The sequence below is a fragment of the Crotalus tigris genome, unplaced genomic scaffold (assembly GCF_016545835.1).
Source record: "Crotalus tigris isolate CLP2741 ecotype Arizona unplaced genomic scaffold, ASM1654583v1 scf7180000017550.10884619, whole genome shotgun sequence".
Lineage (NCBI taxonomy): Eukaryota > Metazoa > Chordata > Lepidosauria > Squamata > Viperidae > Crotalus > Crotalus tigris.
Window position 1 is genome coordinate 6,785,159 of NW_024096468.1, and position 17,332 is coordinate 6,802,490.

The 17,332-nt window shown below is 41.2% G+C and overlaps 1 protein-coding gene across 10 annotated transcripts in view; it reads left to right on the forward strand.

The window, feature by feature from the left end:
- Positions 1-17,332, forward strand: part of RAP1GAP2 (RAP1 GTPase activating protein 2) — a 325,705-nt gene that overhangs the window by 298,704 nt on the left and 9,669 nt on the right. For 9 of the 10 annotated variants that reach the window (XM_039341835.1, XM_039341843.1, XM_039341852.1 and 6 more), the window contains 3 exons: positions 8,551-8,688; positions 10,657-10,775; positions 15,946-16,059. In XM_039341835.1, coding sequence (XP_039197769.1) covers positions 8,551-8,688; positions 10,657-10,775; positions 15,946-16,059 — 371 coding nt within the window. Of the gene's footprint in view, positions 1-699; positions 1,245-8,550; positions 8,689-10,656; positions 10,776-15,945; positions 16,060-17,332 lie in introns of those variants that run through there. The other variant, XM_039341924.1, reaches the window with a different exon arrangement.

The following is a 17,332-nucleotide window of genomic DNA, read 5'->3' on the forward strand; positions in this document are numbered from 1 at the left end:
TTTCACATTAAAGCCATATCCCAGTTTCTTTATGCTGAAGACTAATCAACCATAAATTTGCAGAATTTAGGAAGGGGAATATTGTTTTTCTGTATCCCAATTTATTTTGAGAACAACACTGTGTATGTGTTGGTGTGGGCATCTGTGGTGATTTATGAGATATTCTTTTGTATTTGTCATTTGGGGGGGGGGAAATGGGGTCATTTCTCACCTTGATAATCCCAATGTGATAAGGCAATGTGAGAGAGTATGTGCCTGTTGATTAATGTATTGTGATTTTTTGGGAGGAAAATGCACAAAAGCTTGAGTTGAGGCCCTCAGGACTTCTTGTGTGGAAGGGCAGAGTTTCAGCACAAGCCACAGAGCAAAAGAACTGTACTTTGCAGTGTTGTATTTCATAAAGCAACCAGTGACATCAGTCAGGCATCCATTAAAGCAGGGGTCTTCAGACTTGGCCCTTTTATGACTTGTGGACTTCAACTCCCAGAATTCCTCAGCGTGCCTGGCTGAGGAATTCTGGGAGTTGAAGTCCACAAGTCATAAAAGGGCCAAGTTTGAAGACCTCTGCATTAAAGTGATTCTCAACAAAGCAGCAGGACTATGTTCATCCTTAAACGTAGTCAGGACTTTATGGACTTCAAAATGTGTTAAGCTAACCCTGTTGTATTTCATGGGCCACTCATGGATCACTCTGCTCAGTCTGTTGTATAGGATCCTTGACACCTCCCCCCTCCCAGTTCCATCTTCCTGGCCCTAATTCCTGCCAAAGAATACCTAATGCTCACACAGTCTTCAAGCACAATACAATGGATGCAACCACTCCCAACAGCTGGATACCAGGGAACTTCCGGGGAAGATGGCAGATTGAAGGCAACTCCGTGAAAAGTGGAGTCAATATTTGCAGTCACAAACAGGGAGCCGATGAGCAGATGAGCTCCTTTAACCATCTCTGGACAAAGAGAGGATGTGAGATCATTCAAGCTGATCTCCTCAAGAAGACTCCAGAGGGAGGGAGAATTGGAAGATGAGGGAATTCACCATAATTGCTCCAGCCACAAACTGAGTCTTTTCAAAGGATACTAACTTTGCATATCTCTTTCAGAAATTGCCTATGTGCCTTCAATCCTTAAGAACAGAACAGAATAGAATAACAGATTGGGAGGGACCTTGGAGGTCATCTAGTCCAACCCTCTGCTCAGGCAGGAAACCTTATACCATTTTAGACAAGTGGTTATCCAATCTCTTTTTTAAAAACTCCATTAATGAAGTACCCACAACTCCTATAAGCAAGTTGTTCACCGATTAATTGTTCTAACTAACAGGATATTTCTCCTTAGTTCTAGGTTGGTTCTCTCCTTCAGGTGCTTTGGATAATAGGTTGTCCCCCTCTTCTTGATGAAAATGATGTATCTTTATATTTTTTAAATAATTATAGCAAAAAACAAGACACAGTTTTGGCTACACAAAGTTTTAAATGGATTAGGGGTTTAAAAATGTTGGAATATTGGATTTTGAATATTAAGACTTTGAAATTCTTAAAGAACAAATTCATGTTTCTGGGAAAGAAAAATTGTATCTTATATTGGAGACATAACAAGACAAGTAACTTATTATAGCTTTCAAAGATATCTTTGATGAACTGCATTGGGGATTGTGCCAGGACTTTGAACCAATTATATCAGCTACGTTGCATCTTCTTGGGAACAGTCTGTTCCCAAAAGATGTACAGAAAAAAAAATGTAACAAAATCTACCCGAGAACAAGATGAATATTTGAATGAGAATATGTAATCAGATATAAAGAAAAAATTGAATGAGGCTTTAAAAATTAAGGACATAAAATGACATCCGAGAGCAATTGGAACAATTTCTTTTTGCTGGACTTGCAAAAGAGGCTGTTTAACACACTGAAGAAATTTGTATCAAGGATCAACAACCATCTAAATGAATTAAAAAGAAAGATTGTTTTACCTTTAAAAAAGAATACAAAGTTGGTTTATTTGATCGAGATAGAATCTGGATTGGTTGGTACCTAGAGTGGAAAAGTATTGTTTATTTAATTTGCTTATATTTAATATGGTGTTTTAAGCTTTTCCCTTATACTACAGCATTTAAACTGGCTGTGTATAAGGAAGTTTTGTGAACATGTTCTTTTAAAAGGTAAAATTATCCCTCTTTGCTATGTTAAATTTTAGTTTTTTGCATTATGTTACACTATTGGGATTGCTATATATTTGCTAAATCTGGATTTGTTTATAATTAACATGGCCTATAATCTCTTTCCCTACAGTTACTCTAAAACAGGGGTGTCAAACTGCCGGCCTGCAGGCTGGATGCATCATAGCAATACCACACCCACCCCATTGCCGACAACGGAAAAAAAGGCGCAATACGTTGTGACACGTCACGTGATGTTGCAAGTTTGACACCCCTGCTCTAGAAATAAGGGATGTTTGTGGGGACTTTTTAAAAAGAGAAATGGTCCTTCTTTGTTATGTAAAACTGACTTTTGTTTATACTGAGATATTGAGACCACTTTATGCCTTTTAAATAGAGTTATTGCTAAGAGTTGAGATGTGCAATGTTAAGTTTTATATATACTGTATATTAATTAATGTTGTTATGTTAAAGCTGTGTTTGGACATTTTTGATAGCAGCTGATTGGAGAAGATGTTACTTATTAGATTATAGTTAAGAGATGAACTATAATGGCAGGGGTCTTCAAACTTGGCCCTTTTATGACTTGTGGACTTCAACTCCCAGAATTCCTCAGCCAGCATGCCTGACTGAGGAATTCTGGGATTTGAAGTCCACAAGTCATAAAAGGACCAAGCTTGAAGACCCCTGTATTATGGGATGAGGAGTTTTAAACTTGTTAATTAAGAGGAAGGGAAGAGAGTATGAAATTGTTTATACTTGCACTCCATTTTTCTTTTCTTTTTTAAGGTTGTCTGATCTTTTACTATTGTAACTCAAACTTTTAATAAAATGATTACCCAAAAAATCCTAGATGTCATGTAACCACAAACTTTGATCTGCACAAGAAGTGACTTGAAACTGGAAGGTGAGGTTGTTGAATACTCAGATGCCCTGTTAGCTGAGCAAATGAGCTCACTTTTTCTTTAAAATTTGTGTGGAGATGTGGTGCCATTGAGCCCAACACAGAGGCTACTTCTAGGAGTAGCGAGCAATGGCAGCTCTTTGTCAGTGGTGTCATCGCATGAAGGTCCAGTTGACCACAGAGCTCACTTGATATAAATCACTACCTTCCACTTTACTACTTGTGTTTTCTTCATATCCTTTAGCTCAACTGACAGGTCACAAGCATAGAGAAGAGATATGGATGAAACAGGAGAGAGTAGCTCCACAATAATTGCAACATGTCTTCCACACCTACCTCCTGGGTAATTTAATAACTTGAGTATGTGGATTTAGACACATAGTAGTAACTGTGAGAGGAATCTTAGAGTCCTAGTGGACAATCACTTAAATATGAGCCAGCAGTGTGCTGCAGCTGCCAAAAAGGCCAACTTAGTGCTGGGCTGCATTAACAGAGGGATAGAATCAAGATCACGTGAAGTATTAATACCACTCTTCAATGCCTTGGTAAGGCCACACTTGGAATACTGCATCCAGTTTTGGTCACCACAATGTAAAAAAGATGTTGAGACTCTAGAAAGAGTACAAAGAAGAGCAACAGAGATGATCAGGGGGCTGGAGGCTAAAACATATAAGGAACGGTTGCTGGAATTGGGTTTGTCTAATTTAATGAAGAGAAGGACTAGGGGTCATGATAGCAGTGTTCCAATATCTCAGGGGTTGCCACAAAGAAGAGGGAGTCAAGCTTTTTTCCAAAGCATCTGAAGGCAGGAAAAGAAGCAACGGATGGAAACTGATCAAGGAGAGAAGCAACCAAGAACTAAGCAAAAATTTCCTGACAGTTAGAATAATTAATCATGGAACAACACTGCTCCAACACTGGAAGTTTTTAAGAAGAGATTGCACAACCATTTGTTTCCTTCCTGAGCAGGGGGTTGGACTAGAAGACCTCCAAGGTCCCTTCCAACTCTGTTATTCTATTCCATTCTGTTCTAATTCAGCAATCTGGATCCCTTGAGATAATACAAGCTGCCGAGTCTAAAGATTTAGCACTATTTCAGAAGAACAGTAGGACATTTAGACCATTTAGAAATAGCCCAACTGACAAGTATGGAACTTTTCTGTGCTTGCAGGCTGTTGGTCAAAGGTGGGCAACATGTTTTGATGGTTACATGAGCCTACCAGTTCCATCTCACCAGCCATGATGGAGCCTGTCTATGTACAGTACAGTGAAATTAAGATGTTTTTATTGTGTCTTCTGACAGCCAGTTGGGGTTCATGGATGTGCTCTGCAGTTCATGGATGCCGTCTGACTCCACTTCTGCAGTCAGAGCACACAGTGAAAACTCCTTAATCTCATAACACATGAACAGACTCAACCATAATTTCAACTGGGAAACATTCTAGACCAAGTCCAATCCAAAATGCTTGGGAATTCCCGGAAGCTTGGCATTCGGACAAATCAGCCATCAATAGACAAATAGCAACAAACCATATTTATAAACCATTCAAAGCAAAAGAAGGAAATGAAAAGAGCAGAATACAGGTAGTCCTTGACTTACAACCATTTGTTTGGTAGTCCTTGACTTACAACTATTCATTTAATGACCAGTCAAAGTTACAATAACACTGAAAAAAGAGTGACTTATAGCCAGTCCTTGCACTTTTGATCATTGCAACATCCCCACAGTCAACATCACAATTTTGGCGCTTGGTAACCAGCATGTATTCATGACAGTTGCACCCTCATGTAATCACCATCTGTAACCATCCCAACCAGCTTCCCACAAGCAAAATAATGGGGGAAGCCAGACTTGCTTAACAACCGCATGATTCACTTAATAACTGCAGTGATGCGTTTAACAACCGTGGCAAAAAAAGATTGTAAAATGGGACAACTCACTTAACTGCCTTGATAAGCAATGGAAATTATGGGCTGTATTTTGGTTGTTAAGTCCAGGACTACCTGTATGTATATCCCTTCCGACAGTCAACATCCATATAAGCAACCAGACAAACAATCAAGCAGAAAACAATACCCCAATCAAGGAACTATCCAGGAGAAAACGACAACCCCACAGGTTGTCAGGGCAAGCTATTATATATAAGCAAGGAGCCCACTCCACACTGATCACACTGTGTTATCTAGTTGGACTATGCAGTGCCTGCAAGCAAACAACCATGCTCAGAGAGCACCAAAGACTCCACAGTTCAAACCAGAACCACAAATATTCCCTTCTATTATAATAAATAATTATCAGGCTTGGTTTCTGCTGAAAATTTAAGGACTTGGTATTAACCTTCTAGGTCCTCAAGACCTTAGGGCCATTTTTTTCCTTCAACCTCAGTAACTTTTAAGAAGTGCAGAAGTCGACTCCCAGAATTCCCCAGCCAGGTAGAAGTTGAAGTTCACATATCATAAAGCATGCTAGTTGATGAATTTGGGGAGCTGACATCTACACATGTTAAAGTTGCTAAGGTTGAGGATGTCTTGCCGGCTCAGGATGTTTTCAGTGTCTAGTGCAGACATGTCAAACTTGCGATGTCAGGTGACGTTGTGCAACATATCGGGACAGTTTTGCCATTGTCGGCAATGGGGTGGGTGTGGCTTCTGTGTGATGCGTACGGCCTGTGGGCCAGCAGTTTGACACCCCTAGTCTAGTGTATCAGACAATGCATCAGGTAGCATGCATAGTTGAAAAAAAAACCCCAATAAATCAATGAGAAGGACCACATCTATCATTCTGAGCCTGTTGGGATCTGCCAGAGACGTTCTTCTGAAAGCGCTTATCTTCTCAAAATCTGTTTACAGTATGAAGATTACTGGACAGCACCACCTTCATCTGTGTTTTGTTCCAACTATGAAACACATGTGCGTGGAAATTGGATTTGGGCCCATTCAGGTTGACTTTGGAAGGCCTGTCTTTTGAACCAGCTCTTTAACTGTTCATGTGATTCAGTTATTTTTTGTTTGGCTTAATATACAAGCCTCCTTACTATATAGCAAGGCAGATTATGGATCAAAGAGGCAAAGAAGCATGCAGCTAGCAAAAGCAGAGTGTGCGAGAGACTGTGATGGAATATGCACCTGATGGAGCAGTGGGGGAGTTTTGGCAACACAGATCTTTCCCAGAGAGAGGCCCTGATTAAGAGACTGTGCAGTCCCAAGCTGGATGGGGAGGGAGAGAAGACGTTCAGGATAGCCACACCCTGCCTAGAATCTCTCAGGATATACTTTATCTAGTAGGTTAGAAGGTTATAGCTTTAGTTTGGCAAGATTCTATCCATTGGGTATAAGCAAATAAAGGATTGGATTTGATTGGAGTTTGCTGTATCATTTTTGGGTTAAAGAATTGAAGGTTGGGAGAAATGCAATTAAGCAGTAAGAACCACAGTAGGCAATTTGAATTGATGGACATATCTGGAAATTTAAGAGGTTTGTAGGAGATGACCAGGTTTAGCCTGAGGGTAGGGTCAAACACATCATCAGTCTGGAGTATCTACATCTCCAAAAGAAATCTAAGTCCAGCCCTTTCCCCCTTGAAGTCTATTAACTCTTATCTGACACCAATTCACATTGACTGTTAGTAGATCAGATTCTTGTATATAGGCTGCATGGAATAAATTTGCCATGCTTTTGAACTCTATCCTGGCTCCTTGTTTCTTGTACCTGTCAGGGTTATTTGCCTGCATTCTTATGTAATAAAAGAATTGCCCTTCTTTATGCTTTTTCTCTAATAGGTCTTTGTCCATGGAATTCTTTTCTGCTTGATCTGCTTTTTCTTTTTAAACAGGACCTTAGGAAAGTTTTGTTCCTATAGATCTTATGTCAAACATTTTGGGCTCGCTCTCTCTGTTGCATTTAGCTTCGGGGCACTCTCACTTTGAACTTCAGGTTTAATTGTATTGAAATGCATAGTGACAGTTTTCTATATGTTGTCCAGTGAATAGCTTCTCCATGGTTAATATGGCATTGTTGCAGCCAGTCAAAGTAGATTATAGAAGTGCCATTGTGAGGCTTTCAAGTTAACTGGTCTACAATAGGTTCCAGCACTAAGCAGAATCTGGTTTGTACTTCACTGGGAGGCCATTAAGATTGTAGCTAAACTGGAAAGTATTTAGGAAGAAAACAATAGCAAAGTTTCTGTACTGTGCCAAATAATCCCACATGGCTGTTGTAACCAGTGACTGAGCTTGACAGGAAGGAGACTTTAACTTAAAACACTACAAGTCAGAAATCACTGGAAAACTTTGCGTTGTAGTCCTGACTCCATTCAAGGCATTCCTCTCCAAGGGGAATGGAATATGAACATTGCTTAATACTATATAAGGGACTTTATAGTACAAGATACCGCGCAGATGCCTAGAATGGGTTAATTCAATAACTAGGTCAAAAGCATGGTGCAGATGCAGCGTGTATTTTGGTGATTGTTGTGGATTTACTGGCTGAAGGAGAGGAACCCCTGCCAGTGGCAGTAAAGAAACATTCCAGCAAACGTCTAGGATCAAACCTTTAGGTCTACATCTACCTGCCTTTTCCCAAGGGAAGACAGACAGTCTGGTGAGATTCTTGTAATATAGGTGATCAACAACAAAATATCCATTTGGGCCTATCCATAAGTGGTTCTGGTGGCTTGCGCCTGACAGTGACCTCTTTTTAATATGAGTAATCATGTTCTACTCTAGGTTTACTATTAGTATGAATACTAGCAAAAAGTGACAACAATAAGAAAAGTATGGTGTTGGTGAGAAAGAGAGAGGTACCAAAGGAAAAGAATATTTGTAGCTCAATTTGTAGGGTTTTGGTGCTCTCTGAGTGTGGTTATTTTCTTGCAGATATTTCATTGTCCAATCAGGTAAAATCATTACTGCACTGCAGAAACATCTGGAAGGAAACAACCAAGCTCAGAGACCACCAAGGACCTTAAAGAAAGAGGGGAGGAGGGAGGGAGGGAGGTAGAGGGAGGGAGGGAGGGAGGGAGGGAGGGAGGGAGGGAGAGAGAGAGAGAGAGAGAGAGAGAGAGAGAGAGAGAGAGAGAGAGAGAGAGAGAGAGAGAGAGAGAAAGGCTGGTCAAGATCCTATTATCACCTTTGTAGGAATTTGAATCAACACTTAATGTTCAATTAGAGGTTGCATGGTTTGACTTTCAGCTAATCAGTCAATCTATAAATACAAGTCAGTGTATAAATATACATAGGATCTGCAAGAAAATGTCACAGTATGGAGAGGTCTTATTTTGGGTTGCAAACATCCCATCATAGTCTCCTTCAGACTGAAAAATGTTTTCCTAATACTGCCTTCTTCTGCATGGATGGTGCCTTTTTATTTACAGTATGCAAGGATATCATTCAGAGGTGACTGTGCTTGGTTCAGCTGCTTGGGTGTAATAAACCAACAATGTCCAAACATTTCCAGTCCTGATCTTGACCTGCCTCTTTTTTCATCTAATAGAGAGCGATCCGAGTCCGCAGCCACTCCATGGAAACCATGGTAGGAAGCCAGAAGAAGCACCAGCCTGGAGGAATCCCTGGGAGTTTGAGTGGAGGGATTGTGCACAACAGTGTTGAAATAACCAAGACCACCTTCTCTGTAAGTGCCATGCGATTTGTAACAGTGTAAAAGAAGGGAAGGAGCACAGTGGCTCAATGGTTAAAGATGCTGAGTTTGTCAGCTGGAAAGTTGACAGCCCAGGTTCAAGACCCGAGTGCCGGGCAATGGGGTGAATTCCTGACTCCTGCCCCAGCTCCTGGCAACCCAGTAGTTCAAAAGCATGCAAATGCACGTAGATAAATAGGTACCACTTTGGTACCTCCCTTGGTGGCCTAGTGGTTTAAGATGCTGGGCCTGTTGACTGGAAGGCTGGCAGTTCGCTCGAGACTCCAGCGCCACATGATGGGGTGACCTCCCGTCCTTGTTCCAGCTCCTGCCCACTTAGCAGTTTGAAAGCATGCAAGTAGATAAATAAGTACCACTTCATTGTGAAGATAACAGCATATTGTAGGCCTTATCATATATTCATGCTAGCCACATGATCACAGAAGGGTCTTCAGACAATGCTAGCTCCCTGAGCCAGGAAATGAGCGCCTCCCCGCCCCCAGAGCAGGGGTAGGCAACCTTGGCTCTTTTATGACTCATGGACTTCAACTCCCAGAATTTCTGAGCCAGCATAGCATAGCTACCTCAGGAATTCTGAGAGTTGAAGTCCACGAGTCATAAAAGAGCCAAGGTTGTCTACCTCTGCCCTAGAGTCAAAGGGGAAACCTTTATCGTTACCTTTAAAAAAAGGAATCTGCTCCTTGTATCCCTTCTTCATTAGATTCATGAGGGGGAGGGTCAATTCTGTGAATTTGGGGCAAAAGAAATGGCTGTGCCTAGTACTGATTGGCTTTGATCTGTGACATTCCAAACTGCACTTCTTCCTTTGTTTTAAATCTTCATTCTTTTTTTCAAAAGCAAATATCTTGATTGCTCACCGCCATGAATTCTCCACGTGCGTTCTCTTTCTGTATGCATAAACACAGTAGGATCCCAGCTTCAAGATGCTTTCAGACTGAATGGTGACATTTAATTATAGGAAGAAAGGGTATCAAAGAGGCCAAATTAAATGGAAGGATGTACATAAATAGAGTTTAAGGAAATACAAAGTACAGGTAATCCTTGATTTACGACCACAGTTGAGCCCCAAATCTCCATTGCTGAACATTGTTAAGTGAGTTTTACCCCATTTTATGACCTTTCTTGCCACAGTTGTTAAGTGAATCACCACAGTGGTTAAGTTAGTAACGTGGTTGTTAAGTGAATATGGCTTCCTTATTGCTTGTCAAAAGGTCACAAAAGGTGATTACAAAACTCCAGGGCTACTGCAATCTTCATAAATACATGCTAGTTGCCAAGGGTACAAATTTTGATCCTGTGACCATGGGGATGCTTCAGTGGTCATAAGTGTGAAAAATGGTCATTAGTCACTTTGTTCAGTGCTGTTGTAACTTCGAACAGTCACTAAACGAATGGTTAGAATTCGAGGACTACATATAGTGTAGTGCAGCGGTAGGTAACCTTGGCTCTTTTATGACTTGTGGACTTCAACTCCCAGAATTCCTGAGCCACCATGGCTCAGCTTGGAAACCTCTCCCTTTCTCCTCAGCATGGCTGGCTCAGGAATTCTGGGAATTGAAGTCCACAAGTCATAAAAGAGCCAAGGTTGCCTACCCCTGGTGTAGTGGTTGAGATGTTGAACTTGGATAAGCTATCTAGGTCAGGGGTCCTCAAACCCTGGTCCGTGGACCGGTACCAGGCTGCATGCCAGCAGCCGGTCTGCACAAACAGGCAAAGCCCCACCCAGTCCGTGGAAAACCCTTTCTCCACGGAACCGGTCCCTGGTGCCCAAAGGTTTGGGGACTTCTGATTTAGGTTCAAGCTATCATTTAGTTATCGCAGCTTTGAATTGGTGACTCTCATTCTCTCTCAGCTCAGCTTTCCTCACAAGGCTCTTGCACTGCGGAATAGAATTCAGAGTATGTTTGCACAGAACTTAGGATCAATTGTTTCTTTCTTCAGCCTCCATTAGCAGCAGCAACAGCCAAGAATCAATCAAGGAGTCCTATAAAGAGACGATCGGGCTTATTTCCCCGTTTGCACACTGGATCCGAAAGCCAAGCAGAACCCCGGAGCCGATGGTAATTCAATAAATATGTGTTTGTGCATGGGGTGTCTTGTATTAAGGCAGAGTTCCCCAACCTTTCTGGGCTGGAGGGGGGGAAAGAGGGGACGATTTTATGGGAGGGGCAAGTGCATGTGCGTGCATGAGCTCCCACGACAACCATGGCAATGTGAGCACGAGTGGGACTGCAAATGCCCATGACAATGCTCGTGCTAGTGGGGCCACAAACACCCCTAATGACACTCACGCGATTGGAGTCACGAACTCCCCTGATGCTCACCTCACTGTTTGCGCCAGTGGGGCTGTGCACGTGCATGCAGACACACATGCACCATGGGGCCACTCATGTGGCCCCATGGTGATTAGGCTACGGCCCAGTAGTGGGCTGTGGCTGACAGGTTGGGGACCCCTGTATTAGGGGGTTTGGAACTCTTTAGCTTAGAGAAATGGCAGCTTTGGGGGAGAACATGATTATGTTGTAAAGCAGTGGTTTTCAACCTGAGGTCGGGACCTCATTTGGGGTAGAACGACCATTTCATGGGGGTCGCCAAACAACGCAGTCTGCCATTTCTCCCCCCCCCCTTTTCCTTAGCTGTGCTACTCCCTTTTATTCTATTGGCTTTTGAAAGCCAATCAAATAGACTCTCTTGAATAGTCTAATTCTATTGGCTTTCAAAAGCCAATAGGAATTGTCCAGGCTGTCTCTGCCCTGCTGAGCCCGCCAAAAGTCCCATTCTGCAAACGGTACTGCACCAGTTGAGTAGTCCTCGACTTACGATCGGTTGAGTAGTCCTCGACTTATGACCGGTTGGGGGTCGCGGCATTAAAAAGGTTGAGAACCACTGTTGTAAAGAATCATACATAACATGCTGAAAATGGACAAGGATAAAATTCTCCCTCCTGCCAAAGCCTAAGACAAGGGTCTTCCGATGAAGTTGATTAGAAAGAGATTTAAAACAGGCAACTGATAAACGCCTAGAATTCATTGACACAAGATGGGGTGATGGCTACTAACCTGGATTCAATTCAAAGAGGAATGGATAAAGCACAGGATTCTTGAGGATAGGCCTATCAAGGTTCAGGGTTACCTCAGACTTGGGGGCAGATACTGTTTGTGGACATGCCTTGGCCACTGAAGAAGGCAACACATTGGACTAGAATTGTCAAGCACAGGAAATCAGGAGTCAAGGCGGTTCAAATGAATATAGGTTTATTGCAAGCTAACACTTCCTACAAAAATCTGAAGTACTAACGGTCAAAGCAAATTGGCAGTAGATAAGAGTCAACAGAATTTGAGAGGGACTCTTTTGAGTGAGAAATGACTTGAGACTAATGACGTCCTTGACCCCTCTCTCAGATTCAGCCTGGTCATTCCCCCCTGGTCCTTGGTCTAATCCACTGACTAGTCTAACAAACTGATGTATTATAGTGGTTAAGACAAACCTGGCCATTTTGTGGCCCTCAGGCTTTGGCTATCCCTGACCAGCCTGTGTGAGGTCAATTGGAAATTAGAAATCAAATGTAAATAAGCACACCATAGGGGGTGGTAGAAGAAGTTGAGTCCAGCTCTGCGCAATTGCAGTGCTCTCCTTCCATTGACTGGCAGCTGCAGGAGTGCGAGGACAAATCTGTTGATTAATGTTAATTCTCGGTTGAGGACAGTACAGCTCCAAATATTAATTGGAGGGGAACAAAAGTGGGAAAGTAACATGACTCCATCTGCTGCTCGCAGGGCTCTATAGGCATCCATTTGGTCATTTGTAGAAAGCAAATAATGGCCCAAGTTAGATCTTGGTGTCAGAGTGTGCACAGTCTTATTGCGCGAGATAACCCAGGAGTAAACACAGTAAACAGTGGTCTATAATAAATGGTGGTTTATCTTACATTGTGTACAATATCATACACCAGGAAAAATATACATACACGTGCTAATACAGCAGGATCCAACAATCCACAGTTACAGCAGGAAACGGAAGAGAGAGAACATATCATCAGAGCCTTCCCTTTATACAAAGGCTCTTAAAGAGACACAGACCCTGCTGAGTTATTCCCATCATTACATCTTATATCTTACATTACATAAACTGGTTAGCTGTTAAATCAATACCTTGACACTTGGCCTAATACAACAGAGCTTGTCTTATACAGATAGTCCTCAATTTACGACCTCAATTTGAACCAAAAATTTCATGTGTAAGCACGACACTTGTTAAGTGCATTTTGCCCCATTTTACGACCTTTCTTGTCACAGCTGTTAAGTGAATCATTGCAGTTGATAAGTTAGTAACACAGTTGTTAAATAAATCTGACTTCCCTATTGACTTTGCTTCATCAGAAAGTCAGAAAAGGGGATCACCTGAACCTGGGACACTGCGACCGTCATAAATATGAATCAGTTGCCAAGCATCCGGATTGTGATCATATGATCATGGGGATGCTGCAAAGGATGTAGGTGTGAAAAATGGACATGTCACTTTTTTCAGTGCCCTTCTAACTTCAAATAGTCATTAAATGAATGGTTGTAAGTCGAGAACTACCTGTATTTCTTATGTTCTTTGTGGTAGCAGCTGGCATTAAGCCAGATTCTGTTCGCAGAACTTTTGCTTGAGAGAACCGTGGTTTGATATTCCAAAAAATCTAACATGGATGGATTAGATCTAAGATAATGAAGTCATTGCCTTGACTACACTCGCTACCCACATTTACAGTTTTATAAAAGGGTTACAGAACTCTGTTTAAGGTGCATTAATGTTTTATAGATAATTGATGGAAATAAAATGGATAAAATGATAATGCATTGTAAAAAGAAGTACTGGATTACTTAAATTATTAAGTACTATATACTGAAAACTAATTCAGAAAATTACTATAATGGATAGTACTGAGTTCATTGTTAGTGAATAAAATGTCAAAATATTAAACTACTGAATTATTAAATGACCCAGTGAATACACAAACACACAGAGAGAGACTTATCCACACATATACACATACACACACACACACACACACACACACACACACACACACACATTCTTTCCCCGAATTAAGGGATTACAGGGTTGTAAAAAGGGAGTTACTGGATAACCGGTGTGATACATTGGGTCATCACTTCAGGGATATTTCCTAATGAGATTGTTCAATAATTTCAGCAGTGGCAGGGCTTCTAATGTGCTGCCTCCAGTGGAAACATTCTTAAAAATTTTGGGTAGGTATTCAGAAATGTATCTACCTCGAAATTAGCCCATAGTCAAACACCAGGAGTGGACCATAGGAAATGTTTTATGGCCTTCTGTATTATGTCACTAAATGTTTTGTGATAAATTTTATGTCCTTAAATGTTCTCTAACTTTGCCAAATTTCAATTTCATGAGAGTCATGGGTTCCAGATTTTGGATGCATTATATAAATTAGTCCATTTGAGGCAGTATGGTTCAAAAGTTGTTGGTCTGTGATCCATCGTTTTGCTGAGTTAAAGGTTACATACAGACAAACATGAGAGTTGTAGTAGTACATAGATCGGGTTTGGTGATCAGTCCCATGTGATAACTTTTCCCCACTATAAAATAACACAAACTATGTTATTCAGTTATCAAATCCTAAAGCTAACACAATTTTGTCCTGTGTAAAGCAATGCTTCTCTAGTTCTTCTAGAAATGATGTTACCTAATCAAGATATGAAAGGTCTGCAAGCCAACATCGAAGTTCAGAGATCACCGAAGACTCCATGGAATGTAAAATAGAAATCTAATGAATTAATTAAAAGGATGCTTTTTATAAGTAAACAAACAGGTTTTAGTCTAACGAGGCTCAGTTCTTCTTTTATTCATAACTCATAACTGATTAGAAGTCCCAGAACTTTTCTGCAGGCTTCCAACCAATAACAACACAGCTGAAATTGGATGGCAAGGGACAAGTTTCTATTGGGGTAAAAAGATGTGAACATCAGGTCTATTTTACTTTTTAATTTCTCTCCCTGCCCCAAGGTTTTTAAAAGAAAAAAATATCTGTCCTCACCCTCTTTAGAAATATCATATCTCTTTGTCTTCTGTGATACTTGGTGGCTGAAAAACAAAGACAAAAGAACAGAAGAAGAAAAAGTCTGCCTCTCCTTTTCATATATTTAGTCCCTGGATTGTAGTCTCTTTAATTTGTAGCTTTGGCTGGCAACCAGAAGCCCATAATCTGGATTGTCCTAGATTTATTCTATCAATTTGCATTGTGGAAAAGAAATATACTCCTATCGCTTTCCCTTTGAGGAACCTCTACACCACCCTCTTCCTATATCACAGTTTAAAAACTGAGACAACAGAATATTGGTAGCTTGAATCTGAGGCAAGAAACAGATAATCAATGGAGAAAAGTGGCTAGGGAGATGGACAGGAAACAGGTCCAAACAGATCCATGGGAGTTCAGTAGGCGATGTGGGGTGAGTCACTCGTATAGTTTATCTACCTCACTGGGTTGTGTTATACAAAACCCAATGATGCTGATGATGGGATCTACACTATTTGAGGGGCTTCCACAAAGAAGAGGGCGTCAAATTATTCTCCAAAGCACCAGAGGGCAGGACAAGAAACAAGAGTTGGAAACTGATCAAAGAGAGAAGCAACCTGTAATTAAGAGAAACTTCCTGACAGTGAAGTCAATTAACCAGTGGAACAGCTTGCCTCCAGAAATCGTGGGCACTCCATCACTGGAGATTTTTAAGAAGAGACTGGACAGTGACCTGTCTGAGATGGTATAGGTTCTCCTGCTTGAGCAGGGGGCTGGACTAGAAGACCTCCAAGGTCCTTTCCAGCTCTGTTCTATTCTAATTCTATTCTAATTGTATTCTACTATTTTGTGGAATTCTTGGTGCTGTCTTGAACTTGGTTGCTGGCTCACAGAAGGTTTATTATCCAACTAGGTAACATAATCAGTGCTAGTGAGTATGGGGTTTATTAGCTTGCCCCGTCAGTTCTGGTGGGGATGTCCTTTTCTCCTTGGTAGTTCCTTCATTAGGGTATAGTTTTCTGCTTGATTGCTTGTCTGGTGTTAATCCCTGTTTATCTGGATGTTGCCTGCTGGACAGGATGTGCTGTAGTCTTGTTTCCTTCTTGATTTTTTTATTGTCTCTTTTGGATGGTGTGTAAGTCCATCCTGGATCTGCTCTTATTCTCTTCTGTTGATCCCTTTTTCCATAGTGACAGTGGCTCAGGAACACCCAAGACCCCCGATGGAGGGCATTCCTCCCTTGATATGAAGTCAGAGGCTTCCTCGAACCCAAGCTCTCCAGAAATCTGTCCCAACAAAGAGAGGTAAAAGCAAGGTGCAATTTTAAACTCATTGGTTGATGGCATTCAAACGGAGTCATAATTTTCTGGGATTCAGGCTAGCGACATCCACTAAAAGCTGTGGACTCACCATTTCACATGTGGGGTGATCCATCACTGAAGTTTTCAAGAATCAACGGAACCTCAAAAATGATGCAAGCAAACAGTGGAGGTCACAGTTGTTATAGTACGAGGAGACTTTTCTGATTCTCGGGATACATCAAGTGCTTGTTTGGAGTCATCTACTGGCTTCAGGATTGGAGGAACAAAGGGACAAATTATAGGAACAAAGTCAATTTGTAGTTGATGTCTTTTCTGTAACTTCTCCTTTCTTTTCCAATCTGGGAATAATTTGGCCGTGGGATTGTTTTGCTGTTTTTCTTTGTGGAGTGAGAGGAAGATGGTGCTTTTTCTGTGTTTGTCTTTGTATGGCCTTGACATTCTTAGCCTTCTAGAAGGCCATGAAGACCTGGGTTTTCTTCCACAAATTGAGATTGTTGGGGGGGGGGTCTCCTAACATATGTCTGTTTGCTATCTTGGTAAACTTTGTTTTTAACAGGCCCTCAACATTTTTTTTTCAGTTGATTCTGAATATTTATTGGCTTTTCCTATTCTGTCATCCAGAGTTCCATTGATTAGATAGGTGACCATATGATTTTGTTTAGTAAACAACAATAACAAAAAAAAACCCATAAGAATGTACTAAAGATATGTGTCTGCTTTAACAAGCAGACCAGATAGGAAACATGACCAGATAAATTAATTCTATTTTACTGTAAAGCTACATTAACAGAATCTTACAAATCTGAAAGTACAAAACCCTAACCCTAATCCTGAAAAACTGGGAGGGAGAATCCCGTCTGAGCATTTTGCTCCACCCCACTCATCCGTGGGCTCTGCCCTCTCTTATCTGACCATTTCTTAGGCAGGCAGCATCTCTTTGCCCTGCCTCTCAATTCCCTATCTCACATTATGCAAGACATTTAAGAAATTTTGCAAGATTTGAAGGTTGAAACAATGACTGCACAATTCCATCCTTCTAAGGAACTCAAATTAAAGCAGCACTACTGGGCTCTGATTGAAAAGATGTAGTGGCCACCTTCTTTCCAGGAGCTAATGTATTTTATCAAAGCAGAAACCAAAATAGAAAATCTGGAAAAAAACTCAACAATCCCATTCCGGTTCCTTAGGTGCATCATGATCAGTTCCATGTGCATTATGAGTGTGATCACTGGCTAAAAACAAAAAAAAAATGTAC